General features: G+C 42.2%; 1 protein-coding gene and 1 pseudogene across 1 annotated transcript in view; both read right to left on the bottom strand.

Annotated features, from left to right (window-relative positions):
• LOC146271156 (paired box protein Pax-3-like) overlaps window positions 1-8,906 on the bottom strand; it is a 22,505-nt gene extending 13,599 nt beyond the window's left edge. The window contains 4 exon segments of the mRNA XM_084707567.1: window positions 6,952-7,095; window positions 7,384-7,513; window positions 7,904-8,139; window positions 8,629-8,906. Of these exon segments, the coding sequence (XP_084563693.1) occupies window positions 6,952-7,095; window positions 7,384-7,513; window positions 7,904-8,139; window positions 8,629-8,713 (595 nt within the window). The 5' untranslated portion in view covers window positions 8,714-8,906.
• A 4,445-nt stretch (window positions 8,907-13,351) lies between these two features.
• On the bottom strand, window positions 13,352-14,721 carry LOC146271155 (RING finger protein 228 pseudogene; annotated as a pseudogene).
• Between the last annotated feature and the right edge of the window lie 2,591 nt (window positions 14,722-17,312).

Genomic DNA, 17,312 nt, shown 5'->3' with positions numbered 1-17,312 from the left:
CCCAACAGAGCGCCCATGTTTACAATGCACAACACAGTGGCCAAGACTTGGGACTGGAATTATGGCCTCTACCCCTCTGAAAAGACCTCAATATTAATGTAAGAAACACACTACCCAAAACCACATGGGCGGTTCTTGGAGGTGGAGGTGGTTCTTGGTGGTTCTTGGAGGCAATAAGCAAAGGAAAGAATGCATCCAGAGAGGGACGGTCTCAGAGAGAGAGAGAGAGAGACAGAGAGAGACAGAGAGAGAGAGAGAGAGAGAGAGAGAGAGAGAGAGAGAGAGAAAGAGAGAGAGAGAGAGAGAGAGAGAGAGAGAGAGAGAGAGAGAGAGAGAGAGAGAGAGAGAGAAAATGGAGGGGACCATATGGGAGAGTTTATGGCCCTGTGTGGGTAGGGGTATTGGTGTCTCTTCCTCAGGGGCCAGTTAATAGACAGGGGTAATTGAGCCAGTGACATATGTTCCCTACCACAAGACAAAGGGCAGAAGAGACAAATGAACTACTTATTTGCTCCGAGAAGTAGATTTGGGCCTTTCATGCAGCCCAGGCTAGTGTGAGGGCCTAGACCACTGAATAAAAGACAGCATGTTTCGAGAGGGCCAGGGCCGGCAGATGCACCAGTGGGGGAGACTGACTGGCTAACTGACAGCTCCTAAGTCCAGCTGAAGTTAACCCATTGGGGGGTTAAAAAATAGGGGAGGGGCGGGGGGTGTAGAAAAGGAGTGGGGATGCTTGCTTCATTTGTTAAAGAGACCACCGAATTCTGCAGCTGCGAGAGAAAGAAGGACCATGAGGGAAAGAGGGAGACAGAGAGAGAGAGAGAGAGAGAGAGAGAGAGAGAGAGAGAGAGAGAGAGAGAGAAAGAGAAAGAGAAAGAGAAAGAGAAAGAGAAAGAGAAAGAGAAAGAGAAAGAGAAAGAGAAAGAGAAAGAGAGAGAGAGAGAGAAAAAGAAAGGGAGGGGGTCCTTCCATAGTGCAAACAAAGAGCCCTGCTGATATGAAGTTAAAAGATTTATCACTGTCTAATAGAGCTGAAGTGACAAAAAAAGCCACACAAATGGTGTCCTGCCTGTGGGCATCCTGTGTGCCCAGTGTGGGGTGGATATACTCGAGCTCAGTGGATCTCAGTGACAGTTTCCCGGTGGCACGTCCCCCCCAGAGACAGGGGACAAAGCAGGGTCTCAAAGCCCACGCGGGGACACCTCAACAGGCCCGCTTGGCCGCACGTTCCACCTCGCTGCAGGCCCCACCCCCGGCCTGGCCTATTATCCAAACACAACCCTTAGCTCAGTACGGACCTCAATACGCCAGCATAGGCCAGAGCCATCCCAACCCCTAATCCACACTCCAGAACTCTCACAAGCCCTCTCACAAGCCCTCTCTTCCTAGACTCAACTACCCAAACCAGCTGATCTTTGTTTGTTAAATCTGTCACTTCAGAGCTGCTTCAATCCCAGGAATACCCATAGTAATACTTCCAGCTCTCATAAAAATGTTATATCCCCAGGGATACGCTGTTACAATTTAAGAATACCTCTGTCTGGAATTCTTGTACCTACTGTTCCCTTGGCTACCCCAGTAGTCACAGAGTCCATTAGCTGTCATCTCACCGAAAACATTATTGTAACCCTTCTCTTGCCTCTGGAGCGATGGTTTTAACAGGCAGTGACCCCAGGTTAACCTACGACCCCCCGCTCTAGCTACCGCCCTGTGTTCTGACTGAGGGGAGGGGAGACTGCTGACCTCTCGCAGCCCAACACCAGCCCGCAACAACTTCACACAGAGAGAAACCATCACCACATTCCACGGTCTTCTTCTCCTTTTACCACTGCTGGCTCCAAAACACTGGCCGAACTTTGGGGGATTTGGACGACGCCATTCATGGAATGTCAGCCTAGCCCGGACATACGCTGTGCGTGTTCGTGTCATACTCCTGAGTGAACTGGCAAGCTCTTCTTCATGTAACTCACCAAGGAATTAACTGATGCAAACTAAATAAAACCAAAACTAGGACACTGTTCAGTAAGTTTTTTTTCTTCCCTCTCACAGAAGAATCCGGTTAAATTGTGCTCCCATGTCCTATAGGCTCTGAATCAAACAGCCCCTCAAAAAAAAAAAAACTGCGGAGGCTAAACAAAGTTAAGTGATTGACAACGCTGTCTGGCTTTACTCAATTAACTATCCCTTTGTGTTCATTTTGCCCAGTTCCCCTCACCCCCTTCGCCCCCGACCCCTTTTCTCTCCTAGCTCCCTTGTTCCACCCCATCACAGAGTTTTGCTTGGCTTATACTTCCAAGGCAATAGAGAGCTCTTTTTATAAGAGGTGCTCCTCTCCTTGGCCTTTCCATTGCTTGTTCCCTCCCTTTCAGCCCTTCGCAAGTGTCTCCGGGGTGAGTCAGAGAGACTGGAGAGTACATCAGTGGTGAGGGGCAGGCCCGGGGCAGGACCCCAGCCTCTCACTTCAAAGTTGCCCTGCATTCATTAATTGTCCTTTGAATTAATATTGAAGGATCACAATGCCTGAGCCGGGGGAGAAAGAGGCTTTAATGAAGCATAGTGTCTGTATTCAGTTGCAGATAAGCCAGTGTGGATTTTTTTTTCCTTTCTTTGAGAGCTTTGAGAGTGATGTTGCTGTTGTTGTATTGTCAGCTCGAGTAAATGTGGTTTGTGTGTGTGAGTGTGCATGTGTGTGTGTGTGGGGGGGGGTAAGAGAAAATGAACGAAGGAAGTTATGACATGGAGGAATGTCTTCATGTACTACACTATTTGGGCTTGAAAAGTGCAACAACTTGCAAACTTGCAAAAATTTGCTAAACCCTAACTACAATATATACATCATTGTTTCTGTTAAAGCCCAACATCACGGACACAATCCCTCTCACTATATCTAGCTATCTGTGTCAAATAAAACTCTTATCCCTGAAATAAATAAGGAATGATCCTTGCTGAGTGTCTCCCAAGGGACTGAGATTAATTCCAGGTATTGTGGATTTGGGCTTTGGCATACTGTGCAGTAGTAGACAACACAGGCCAGGGAAAGTCGTCACACACACACACACACACACACACACAGATGCACACCGAGAGAGAGGCTGGAGACTTTTCTCGACTCCACAGACGGGGGAGTCCCACTAACGGGGGACTTGCCATTTGAAAACATTCCACCAGTGGCTCCAAGTCTCCTGGCCATTAGTGGATTCTGGAGACAGTGGCCTCTCTCTCCCAGGCTCTGCTCAATCCACTAAGACAGCATGACCACGCAGGGACCACTGACTAATACACAGTAAATATGGTGTCTAACGTCCTTCTGGTTGGGGATGAGGGTGGTCGGTGGGGGATTTTGGGGGGGGGGGGGGGGAGGTTATCCCTGGCCTGGTCTAATATACAGGCCTGTGTGTGAGAGAGAAATGTGTTTGTTTATGTATCTAAATGGCCCTAAGGAGTTAGGAGGTTAGGAAGTAACATCATTGGTTTAATGGTCTATATATGAAGACCCAGATCTCTCCTCCACCTACCCTCAAGCTGAGCTTCTATCCACACACTTGCAGACCCTCTCTCTCTCTTCTTCCTTCTCTTTAGCTCAATGCATAGTCCCAGGGAGCCAGGTCCTTGCACTTTATTTACACAAACAAAGTCCTACTCAGTTTTCTCTGACAAAAGCAACTAAATCTTTCATGTTTTGTCAGTACTTGATTCCGCCTGTCCCCCTGGCTGTTTGCCTGGCCAGGACAATAGAGGCTGGAGAATGGCAGCAGATTGTCGGAATGCACCTCAATGAAACCAATTATTACATGTTGACTGCGTTCACCATGGCAGATTTGAAAGAACTGGGCTTATTCAATTTGGCACCGCGGGATTCCCTTTCATGAGAAGTTATCCCTTTGACTGTTTGTATTTCTGAGCTCTCTCTTTTTCTTCCCCTCGCTCTGTCTCTCTCTCTCAAACCCTGTTGTCTGAAATGAAATCTGCAGTAGCAGGCTACTTCAATTTCATGACTTGGTTACTTTTAATTAGCTAAATGAGGCTGAAGGGGTGGTGTTTTAGGTTATAAATGCATACGAATAAAAGGGTGTAATTTATTAATCATATATGTACCAGTTAAAATGTTTTTAGGTCACATTTTTGGAAGTAAACATTTGGGTCTAGTAGCTCCAGGACTAAAAAAATGTGCAATCATATTCTCCCTCCAAATAGTTTTCCTAAAATCAGTGCTTTAAAAATTCTTTATATTAACTGCACCCAAAAAAATCTGCTTTGAAACAAGAAACGGGAACTTAATCATATATATTCTAAACTTCTATCATTTTTGTTAGAACAATGACTGCATTTATCAATCCATCATGCTTGAGACTAAATGTCCTTACACTCATCACTTGTGTTGGAACAGGAAGTGCATGATTCAACAACATTGGAATCATTTCCTTATTAGAGTAAATTTACCACAGCTTGAAGGCATCCTTTTCCTACAATGCCTGAAGCTCCTACTAATGCCTTACAGATCTGGAGAGGGCTGCTACAGGCTCTACTTCTACCCCACAAACCTTTGCTACAGTGTTTTTTCCCAGACAAATAAATCTAAACGGGCCAGCTTTGATCTTAACACTTAAGGCAAGTTAACAATAGTGACAGAGGAGAAAGGGCAGGAGAGCAACATGCCTCTCTCTTCCACAACAATAGGCTCTACAAACACCTACTTAATCAATATTTGGCCAGAGGACACTCTCTCACAACCCAAAACACTCTTTTCACATTCTAATGAAGAGCTGTAAAAGAAAGAAAACAACTGCTTCCACATTGACACACAAGAGTGAAATACTGCCAGTATATATCAGGGTACCAAAAAGATGACCAAAAGAAAAAGATAATTTCAAGGAGATTTCATTAGACTATTCAGTGTCTGATGCTACTTAACTGGTTTCTAGACAAAATGCACAGCAAGAGACAATAAAAGTATGAAAATCTAAATATATTTTATCCTTCTACGGAGAAATGTTAATTGTTAAACTGTAAAATTTATTTTTATATACATACAGTAAATGTCTAAAATTCATGACAAGCACCGCGTGTTGCACAGACCTTTTACAAGTTTAGCATTTTTTTTAAATAAAAATCCTCCATCTCCATTCAAACTGTTAAGTAAATAATAATAAAAAGGAGACTGCACATGCCCGAAACACAACTCGCCTACGACAATGTATTTTCCAAATTAGACAAATAATAATCTTGTTTCAAACATATCAACGACACAAATCTTAGCCAAACAAACGCTCATGGAGAGTCACTTTTAAACGGTTTGTGGAGTCAATTGCCTCTGCTGATCTGTATTCGAGATGCTTCGCCTGAAAGGGGGAGAGGGAAGTGGCTATAGATATTGCATGAATGCTCGCGCCCTGGGCGGAGAGGAAAGGGGCGGGCTTTGTCCCCAGATGAAAGTGGGAAGAAATAAAAGGTTTGTATTTAATCTACTAGAAAAGGTTTTAACAGCGCTGACTGACTGAGCACCATGCGCACTAAGCAACCGCTGTAACAATAGTGCACGTAAAAGTGAAGGGACAGTGATCCATCTAATGAGGTCAGCGTTCTTGAGGTGCTAAGTGAAGTCATAAATTGAAGCTGCAATCAGTAATGTGTTGTTTATTTTGCGAAAGCAAAGTTTATGTAAGTCTACTCATATAGTAGACGAAATGATAAGTACAAAGGACAAACATGCTTGATTCCACATAATAACATCAGTGGTTTCTCAACTGCCACAACCACATAGAAAATGTTCGACTTGACAATCACTCGGTGCCTTACAGGAGAGGGGCCACATTCCTTATATCTTCAACAGGTCACAATTCAACAGGTGTTCAGAAAGACCTGCGAGAACGGGTTGCTTATTGGGAGGGGCAACTATTTCTTTCTGAGAGGCAAGCGCCATCGCCTGACGCTGAATAAATCCCCAAATGAACATTTTGTAGGTGAAAACGGGCATTTTCTCTGAGCGTGCAGTCTATAAAATGAGTCTGAGTGGAGCCTATTGGAACTCCTTGAATAATTCATCGGTCATTGCGGGTCCGTAATGTCTTCTCCTAAGCCTTTGTCAACGCATTTTTTCTCCTTTTCTCTCTGCATTTTGAAAAGATTTGGCGTCTTTTTGTACACCACTGAGCCTCTCGCTATAGCAGGCTTTGTGCACCTAAAACCGAAGTGTGAGTTTCAATGGACTCTTACGCTTTTGTCTCCCAAGTTCATCCTCAAGTGTCCGATTATGTGCAAGAGACCGTTTCTTACGGCATGGAAAAGTTGTGTAAATGTTTGATTAAATATATAATTTTGTCCCTGCTTTTGATTGAAACGAAAGCAACTCAAAGCTGCATTCTATTGACAATTCCAGATTCAATATTAGCCTACTTTATTCGTCCCTTATGACGCCCTCATTAAAAAAAGACTATACCTGAATTATTAAGTTATTCAAGTTTGAAATGAAATAACTTTAGCCTACACGCCAGAACTCAGAAATAATCAAACTATTATCGTTGTCACGCTATTCAATTCTCAAATTTACCATATCAATAACAAATCAATAAACCATTTAAACATAATATTTCCCAAAAGACACATTTGCTACTACACAGTTGGATATTTTCGAGATGAGAGAGCATGAGGGCAATAGCATTGTACAATCTAATTCATTATAAACAATACAATATACGATCCGTATGACATTAAGGCCTTTTCCTAAATGTTTCTACATCAAACCAGGGGATAACTTCTCAATGATCCTTAACTGTCTAAGAAATAGACCTGTGGGCCATGATTAGGCTAACTGTTCCATGAATAGCATACACCAGCAAAAAAACATTTAAAATGTGTATAAAAACTGAGAAGGAAATACTAGGCTTTCTTTTGGCACAGAGGTAACTCCTTCACATTGCCTCTGCATCGATTTAATAAAATTCGTTAACTCACATCTGTCCCCGAGAATGCCGTCGATGCTGTGTTTCGTCCGTCGTTCGCTCTCTTCCAATTCCCTCTTTTCGATTTCATCATCATCTTCCTCATATTCCCCGACTCCACCAAATTTACAGCGCATGATGCGACTGATGGAACTCACTTGAAAAGTAAAAATGTAAACTGCTTAACCCACCTTGAGTGGAATAAGTTGTAGAGCATAGTGTAGATGCAATCAGAAAATTTGACCTAAATAATTAACTATTTTAGTTTTAAAATAGGGCCTACTTTAAAACGTTTCTGATTTTTTTCTCAATAATTTATAGGCCTAGCACAGCCTGTACTACCTATATATTATAGTTTCCGTAAACAAGCCAAATATGAACTAATTTCAGTCAAATAGCCTAGACCTACCACACAATTAGGCAAATATCGGTTTAAATGTTTTACCTGACGGGACGTTGTTCCTGTCGCAGATCCCATCTTTCAATAATTTATCCCTTATTTCCCAGCTGAACATTCCAGGATTGTCTCTCTTGTACTCCTCGATTTTCCTGTCCAAGTCTGGAGATGTTGTCTGCTGCACATTACAAAATTAAAGATACATTTGTTACATGTAAGTCTATTAATTCACGAGTAGGCTGCATATTTTGGGTGATTTCATATAGGCTACAAGAACATTGTGCTTAACAAGACTTTTTGGTTTCAGTAGGCCCAATTAAAATACAAATGTCATAAAAAATGTATAAAATATAGCCTACTAATTTTTGCAGTTAATTCTACTATGTCTGCGCTTTCAACTCAGCGGGACTGAGGCCTGTTGACGACCAGCATAAACTATGCCTCAACGTATTTTAAAGTGGTGTAAAACTTGTTTCTTTTACTTTTTTCAGCCCTGCGACAGCAAAGGCTAAATTGATCACATAACACATTTTGACCTCGATGTATGAAAGACTCATAAACTCTTCACCTTTGGTTTGCTGCCTCCGATAGCCCCCGGTCTAATGGAACCAGTCTCCTGATACCGGCACAAGATTTTGGAAACGCAGCCATGGGACACTCGGAGCTGGCGGGAGATGACACACGGTCGGACGCCGTGATGGGCCATCTCAACAATCTTGTGCCGAATATGGTTGGGAAGAGGTCGACCGTTGATGAAAACACCACCAAGCTGGTTCACGCGACCCTGCCCTAAAGGGGTTGAGACTGGATAGAAGGAAAAAAGTAGGGGTAAAGTAGATTACAATAGTTGATCACAATAATAGTAACAATAAATTAAAACTAGACTACATACAAAACTGTATCCGAAAAGTTGACACTGGATCAGTCCTTCAATGCCACACTGGGCCTAATAATAGGCCTGGCATAGGATGTTTAATACAGAAAGGCTTAAGCTCTTTTAATTTTGATGTTTCCTTTCTGATAGTAACAGTATCCCCCCCCCCCCCCCGTACACATACACACACACATACACACACACACACACACTCACACACACGCTCTTCTCTTCATTTATAGATTCATAAACACTGTAAGTGTGCATGTTTATTACAAGCAAATTGAGTGGAAATTATATTATGACACTGCATCTCTTCAACTCAACTCTCATGTGTCAAACAAACTTATACTAACGCGTTCCATGTAATAAAGAAAAGGCTTCAAGCATACAGTTTTCGATTTAACTGTTGACAATACCTTCCAATGAGTATCCTCCCCGTGGGTAGTTCTGATGTGGAGTTGGTCGCATCATTCTCTGAATGCCTCCTGCAAGTGCCGTCATGATTCCTGACCCTCTGCCAAGACAGAATTAGGCTTGAAACAATTATATTCCTCCAGAAGTTTTACACCGTGGATTTGACGACTCTTGGGTGAGGAGGGAAGCAAGGTGCCTCGTCGAAATGGCAACAGACTGAAGTTATATCCTCGGGAACTGGTGCATGCGTCAGTATCCACCGTGGTAATCAATGTGATAACTTAAGAAACAGTTTTTTTTTAAATATAGTTTGCATCGGGCGAGACCGCAGGCCGCTTTTAGCCGAGGTCGTTGTTGACACTCTTGAGGTGAATTGAGAAAATGTGTGTAAGTGAAACATTTTATATGTTGTTGCTCTTCTCTCTTTTTCGGGGCTTTCTGGCCTCTGATTGGTTAAGGGGAAGAACGTCCTGGGGGCTAAGGGTGCTTTGTGATTGGCCAACAGGAACTCTCCACAGCAGTAGCCTCGAGAGTTCAAGTGGATGTGTCACACTTGTTGGGCGCTCGAGGTTTTTTTTTCTCCACAACTGATCCAGGACCAGACACAACACCCTAGTTGTGCTAAACAACGACACTTAACTGTTTTGCTGTAGCAACTTTTGTGAACTTAATTATACGTCTCAAATTGAAGTCTTTATTTTAAATGTGTCGATGAAATGAGAACGATATTTCATAGGCTACTTAAAAGAACGTGGTGCACATAGATTATTGTAAAATGTTAAAGATGGGCCTAAAGGACTCAGTTATGATGCGGGTAATAGGCCTACAGTAAAATAAGTTTAAAGCAAATAAAGGTGTAAATGTGGATTATTTATAACTTGATCAGAATTAGAAAGGGTTTTAATCGCCATGAAGTTTGCACAGACAAAGAATTTACTTTGGCAGGATTTTATGAGTGTCACTTAACCCAATCATTGCCCTCTAAAAACACACACTTACTTTACACTGTTTTCGTATTAATGTGCACATTTCTTTCATATTTTTTTTTTTAATATTCATTCTAGTTTGGTGAACATGCTTGTTCTTTAGTCTCTCAGTTTCTCTAGGTTTCAAAAATGCTTTTGCATGTTCTTTTTTCTACATGCCAAAATTTTTCTACATACCGAAATTTTTGTGATACAAACCAAGTAGGCCTACTGTAGAAATTAGGCTACTCCTTACAAAGTAAAAGTATTAGCCCAATCCTGCTCAAAGGTACAATCGAATGTCGAACTTGATTAGGGTATAAGGATGACATTTTATTGGATTGTGTATTAAAGCTCTGGGTGTTCGCTGTACGACCCTGTGCTTGCGGTCCTAGGTGCTCTGACCTAACCGTATTAATCACGGTACCGTGCTGAGAGGAGCCAGCGCTCGACGGGGTAGGCCGGAAGCACAACATGTGGAAGAGCGGCAACCACAAGTGATCACATTGATTGTCATTGTCTGAAAAGCTTAACATGATGGGCTATATAATTATGTTATCATGTCTGAGGTCACTTTATGTAGGTTATAGGTCTTTGTCACTAACCTAGGCCTAACTGTTTTATCACTGGGGTTAAATTTTTTGACATAAGTGAGACATGTTATTTCAATTGTAGGCTTACTTTTGCAGTTTCTTTGTGTAGCCTACTCATTATATTATTATTATCATTTTCTTTCTGGATATTATTGGATATATTATTTTTGGATTAATGAGGATAAGATTTTGTTACCAAACCTGAAGGACACCGGTCTGACGGTTAGCCTATTGGCCATGTGAAAATGAATCATTAAAGAAATACGGCATGTACGCGGGAGTTCTTTGCGTGCAAAGGGAAGTGCTTCTCCCCCAGTGTTCCATCACTCCGCATGCAAAACTTTTCATGGTCTCCTAATGGTAGCACTAATTCAGCATTAGTCGCTACTCTGACCCGCAGTGCAACAGCACGTTAGTGTAACACATCCGTGCAAATGGACGATTATTGACACAACCACATGAGAGATCACTTGACTTGAGACCTTGTTAGACAAGTTTAATATACATATCAAACCCAAACTATTGCAAATGCACTAACCTAATAGGACCTGACTTTTCCATTAGGAGCTTAGGGTGTAGAATAGCATTTAGTAAATAAGGGGAATAACAAAAGAGTGTTACTAATAGCCATTTAAAAAAATTGCTATTCTCAGAATCAGAAAGTATTTTCATTAAGGACCGATGAGGGTTTTAAGATTTCAAAGGCTAGAACCATTTTCACATCTTAAAGGAAAAAGTAATAACTGGACAAGATACCTGACACTCCCTTTCAGAATTCCTTTTGCTGCAAAAGATTTTGTATAAAGTCGTTGGATTTTTATTTTATGATTACGTGGGGTAAACACGGCTTAATGAAACCACGACAGAATAAATTAATAATTGTAGCATACTGTTGTTTGTGAGTATGTCGTAGGATTAAATAATTGTAATTATTATCATTATTGTCGATATCATTATTATTGACTTTTTTTTCCCTCAAAATAACTTAAAATGCTTTGCTTCACAGTTTTAGGGTCACTTGACGCACAGTCTGCGGCTGATAACGTTTTCACTCACAAGCAGGAGGTGAGATGCATTTCCATCTCCCCTTAGAAAAATACATAGGGGCCAACATGCCACATAACGAGCCTATAAGGAAACTAAATATGCTCATACAAGAAAGAATAGGAACAAAACAAAGTTATGATACCAAGTTTGATTATCATGAAAGGGAAATTGGATCACCCGTGTCAAATCAATTGGGGAAGGGGAAAATCCAAGTCAGAAATGTGCTCGATTGCAGACAATGCATAAAACAAAAATCAAGACCAAAATGCCGCAGAAGAAACGTATTGCGTGGAGAAAAATTGAAAAAAGTCCAACTTTGTGAGAGACAAGCCTCCACAAAAGTCTGTAATGTTGAGCAAGTAGGCCCCAATAAGATATTCAGGCTTTATTAGCACAAACCAACATGACATTCATCTCTTTTAGGAGAATTTATTTGGGATCTTTTTGACTAACTTCCGTTGAGGTCATATGTGTACACTTTTTGTTTAATGTGGTTGGGCTGAAAACAGCATCTGAAATGTAGGTAAATTAAATGTGTGGTAGTTGAAATTGTCTAACAGGCCCAAAACAATTAGTTAATCTTTGATGACCTCATCAAAAGTAAATGTCGATTTAAATGTAATGATAACCGTTGGGCTAAAAGTAAGTCTACATGATTTCAGACACTACTTTAACGTGATTTAAGGAAGGACGGGCCGTAATTCCAATTTACTGTGGGTGTATTGGTGTACAGGGAATATTTAGCCCTGGGAAACCTTTTTCACATGGGAAATATTAAAAGTATTCCATTGTTGGAGTGTTGATTAGACTGAGAAAACAAAACTTTCATACAAAACTTAGAATGCATTTTTTTGAATGTATAATTTACCTCGCATGTTACCAAAAGACACATTGAATAGGTATTGCAAAAAAGACCGTTGTTTCACTTCCAGGTCTAATTCGAGCTGTAGCATGTCATTGTTATTGGACACAAAACCTACACCTTTTTATATGTATTTGAAATAAATTACATAAGACTAACATGCAGATATGGGTCAAAGGCACCTCAAAGAGGTCACAGTGGCTCAAAGTTCTCTCTTGTTACATCCACCTGGCCCAGACCCCTGTGGTGTTCTTCAGGTCCTCTCTCCAAGTACCCTCAAGACCTCTCTTGCTCACATGGTCATCAAAAAGGAACATTAGGGAACTTCCTTCTCAGGTTACTCCAGGCTAATTGCATGTCACATGCAATGGGCCTGTAGGTGTGTGTGTGTGTTTGTGTGTGTGTGTGTTTGTGTGTGTGTGTGTACGTGTGTTTGTGTGTGTGAGCATGCATGGTTGCGTATATGATATATATAATATTTCCCATTCCCTCTGGGGACACTGGGCATGGGCAATGTGTTATCATTCAAATACATGGAAAACTGTTTAGTTTCGGAATAAACTTCCCACCATGGAAAAGAGAGGAGTGGAATATGTGGGAACACCCTCCACGGGTCTCTTAGCAAGACTCAAACCTACATTGGGACTTTGCCCATGGGGATCTCCTCACTCCTATATAGTCTAATTCATACAGCATACAGTGCATTAGACAATAAGGGGGAAATATCAGTCTTTCAGGCAGCAGAAATAAAACAAACAAAAAAAGAATTGAGAATAACACATTGCTGATTACAAGTATTACTTTGACTAACTTGACTAGCTTTATTCCTGAATTATTTTAAGATTGGGGATGTGGAACATAAGTGGAGTTGGTCTGACAGATCCATAGAAGTACCCTTGACCAACCACTGGAGGGCAGACATGTGACAGCCAAATCAATGGGAACGCTCCATCTCTGCAGTGTCAAGCAACGTTCTGCAATGTGCAGACCGGAATATGAATGATTGTAAACATCAGCCCTTTGTACCATTGATAAAATGTGTGTTCCTCTTACAATGAAATCCTGAGCGTATTCATGCTATCTACAGCACTTTTTCATCGGCCTTGTTCCTACTTAATGAAAATATACAGAGCCTATAAACCACTGGGCTTAGAATGATTCAAAACAGCTGGACCTCTTAAAGTCATCTAAATACTGCATCCGGATCCAAAAGCATTGGTATTACGTCACAGTGAGTTATGGGATATTTATTATTTGGTTAATTCATAAAGGGTGACATTGTGACATACAGTACATGGACACTAACACTCCAACCAAGCAACAACAGTCATCAGTTCATATAACCTAAGGATGGGTAGTGCAACACTTACATCTCAAATCTCTTTCAGGCAGACATGTCCTTCATCATTCAAATGATTAATAGGCTGTATATGTGTATGTATAATGTATGTTGAGGCATCTTCATTTAAACCGTGGTCTCATTGGAAGCTTGTCTTATTTGTAGAACTGTTTTGTAACAAGAACCTCGGACTACACCCTTTTAGGACTGCAATGTTCAATACAACCCATATTAGATGTGCAAGAATAATTGAGGGGTTCAACGAAATTGAAGAGATCTTAAACAGGATTGATTTGAAACACTTGTTCAGAGGGCCTCTCTTTTGTGACTAATGGATAAATACTATTGCATACTTTTTAGTTCACAAAGGGGCCCAGCTAAACCTTACAAATGTAATTTATTTAGTCAAATTACGTTGAAGTTATAATGCATTTCTTCTGTCGCCGTTACCAGCGGAACCAGCGGTTGTGTCTAACCCAGGTCGGTATTTCAGCCAACACATTAACCACGTGACAATAACAGAGAACATGGCGAGGACGCTTGCTAAAGACAGACAGACAGGGCCGATGGGCGAGGGAGGGTTATTGAAGTTATACAGAAATATTAAACCCAGGAACAATAATACTATCATGGAGAGGAAAGAAAAGATGGCGCACACACAACCCGTGGTCAATGCGACGCGCTTGCAGCTTTGACAGCTCTCATAGCCCCCGCCGTCAGTTGCATTAGGTTGCACCGCCTGCGCCTGAACCCCTGCTGCATTTGCCTCTTCTCTACGGTACGCAGCAACAAGCGCTGGATGCAAAGGTGGGCGGTCTGACGGCAGACTGTCCTGTGGCAAAGGGTCTGCCTCGACATGGAGAGGAAGATCATCCGTTACTTTAGTATTGTTAGGGAGGTTTTGTATTCGATATTCTGGGACTGGAGTTCTATGGCGGCAGAGCGGACAACCGATTCGCCATCCTCGGTCCTCTCGGAGATGAAGCGTATTTAGACACTCCTCGCAAAATGTGTGTAAACATTCCAAAAGTTTTGGAGTGCGGCGGCCCAAGTCAAAATAGTTGTAGCATATTTTACACTCGTATTCTTCGTAAGGGAATGACGTATTAATTTCTTCTAAGCTTATCGTCTGTGCCATGACATCCCGTGCAGACAAAACATTTAAAATAACTTATAAACGATTGCCGCAGATCTACCGATTCGGTCAAGAATCATCATTAGAAGTAGGCCTTGTAGGCTACTTGATCAAATGGGAATTTGATAAGGTAATGCCAGCATAGTCAACCGCCTTCTACCGTGGAGTGGATGAGGAAATGATTGAGTGCAAGTAGGGCAGCGCTCAAGCAGTGTCCCCTCCTTCTTTGCCCGGTATGAATCAACGTTCACAGTAGACAGTCGTTCCCCCGATAGAACCGTTTGGATCACAACTTTAAAGTCTAAAAACAACTGGGTCACAACCCAGAGGCAGTGCCAGATAGGTTTACATAATTAGATTATATCTATATAGGTTAAATCCCGGTTTAGAATCATAAACTAGGCTAACCTGTTGTATTTTTGCATCCAAGGCGTAATTACATTATTCATCATCAAGGTAGAGTATATGTTATTAGGCATGGTGGTTGAGTATTGTCAAAGCCTATATCCCACTAAATGTAGAAGTAAAACACAAATGAAATATCTAACCACAAATAAATACAAAAAAGGGCTGTTTTAATGTAAAGGTAAATGTCTTGTCGTTTTAATCTTATTGGGAGATTCCCCGCGTTTAGGGCATTTCAGCACCACTCCGAGTGGACAGCTCCGGGATGTCCATTTATGGAGACGTCACACCTCTAGCTTTCAGCTGGCGCTGTTGGGTCGTAGTAGGCCTCCGAACAATCCAAGAGAAATTGAAGATGTCTGGAGTACGTGCATGGCGAAACCGGAGACACTCATAGTTTTTCACACATCGATCAATGTGTGTGTCTGTGTCCGTCTGTGTGTGTGTGTGTGTGTGTGTGTGTGTGCAAGTGTGTGTGTGTGCAGTTCTATGTGTATAAGTACACATCTGTATGACCTACAGCATAAGCTCCTGGTGAGTGCCCTGTAGGAATATACACATGCACAGTAAATGTAAACTCAAAACATTATTGAAACTGTGTAATTTTCTTAAATGACGTGTTAAAACCATGTTATTCCGCCAACATAGGCAGCGCAAATTCAACACTAATCTGTGTTCATTTGTGTTTGTGTAAATTCCAAGTTTGTCTAAAAGTATTTCCTTGTGCTTAGGATCTCTCCTCGTCTGCCTGCTTGCTTGCCTGTCACTTCAGCCTGCCCCCCCCCCCCCCCCACTCCACCCCACCCCCCATAATATCTCAAGGTGTTAAACTACTGAGTGAGAGATACATATTTAACACTTATAAATATGTTTATTTCGAAGACATTTTAAATAAAAGGAGTTGCACTCATCCTGATGGTGTTCAATTAAACTAAGTCCAACAGGTACACAAGTTAATTTGCTGAGTGGCTTTCACTCATCAAGTCTGCATATTGATAAAATGCCTTAGACCAAAAAAGATATAACGTTCACAGCACTTTGGCAGTATTGAGAAGGTACCTTTGAGGCTTTGTCAACTTTCTGAAGAAGACGTTTGAATTTCTTATTCAATAAATCCCATCGAAGGATGCAAGAGAGTGTGTAACCTGAGGGACCCGGATCAATAATCCCCACCTGACAATGTCATAGGAGATTACCTCCACACAGGCTCTCCGTGGGGTTGCTGACATGGCCTGTGGAGCCGCAGCCTGGAGGAACCTGGGGGCATGTAAACCAACACAGTCTGGGGCCACCTCCTGGGACCAGGGAGCCCAAACAAGGACTTTCATAAAACATGTGAAACAATGAATGAATAGAAAAGCTCCCATGGCACTACACCTACATCAAGTTCCTGTGATGGACTTCTGTTATCTTTAAAGGTCATCCATTCCACAGGAGTCCACATTTGCTGGGGTATCGGTGATTGATTGACTCTGTCTCCTATAGATGTCTTGTCAAGGCTGGACGTCAACAGAGCAGTTCCATTTTTGTGTGACGAGAAGAGGGTGAATTGTCCCACACACTTAATGAGACCACCCCACACACACACACCCTCTATCTATGAATCAATCTGAAGGACACTGAGAAATTATAATTCATAAATCTGAAGATGTGAAATGGGACACCATATGCAGTACAGTCCAGACAAGGCTTGTGTGTATAGGTTCCTTTGTCTGATCATTGTCAGATATGCATATGCTCGTCTCCCTGATCCTGTCACAGGGGTGCAGAGTCTCCCCTGGCTCCCCCCCTTTCCTCTCAGAGAGGCACGCCTCTCAGATAGGCATGCGAACTCCGACAACAAAGTGGGTATTTGTTTCCAGTTGGTGTTGTTTTAAGAGGAGTCTCTGAACTGGGGAGTTAAAGTCAGTTTCTTTTGGTCCTCTGAAAAGGGTTCCCTCACTTGGTCATCCAGCCAGTGAATAATGCCACTTAAATGGCACCGTGACAAAAGCTAGAGAAGAAAGAGAAGGGCGGCAGGCTTTCCTCTGGGAGCAGCCAAAGACAACGCCGGGTCTGGGACAGGGGGCAGCATTTCAGAAAGACTGACGGGGCTTAAAGTTAAAGATTACTTTGAAATCTGCACCCCCCACCCCTCCTCCATCCCCCACCTATCCCTTCACCATCCTCCCTTTAAAAAAAACTGTCGCCAGAGAGCTGCGGATGAGCTGAGAGATCCTCTTTGATGACAGAGAAGGATCCTTTTGTTCTCTAATCCTTCCCTCATGCCCCCCTTTAGCATCCCCCCCGCCCCTCGCCCCCTTCAACCCCCTCTGCCCCTCCCCTCCCCCCCTTCAGCCC

This window comes from Hypomesus nipponensis, chromosome 10, assembly GCF_054491055.1.
Source record: "Hypomesus nipponensis isolate SF chromosome 10, ASM5449105v1, whole genome shotgun sequence".
NCBI classification, from domain to species: domain Eukaryota; kingdom Metazoa; phylum Chordata; class Actinopteri; order Osmeriformes; family Osmeridae; genus Hypomesus; species Hypomesus nipponensis.
Note: the sequence above shows the minus strand (reverse complement) of the source record. Positions and strands in the feature narration are given on the sequence as shown.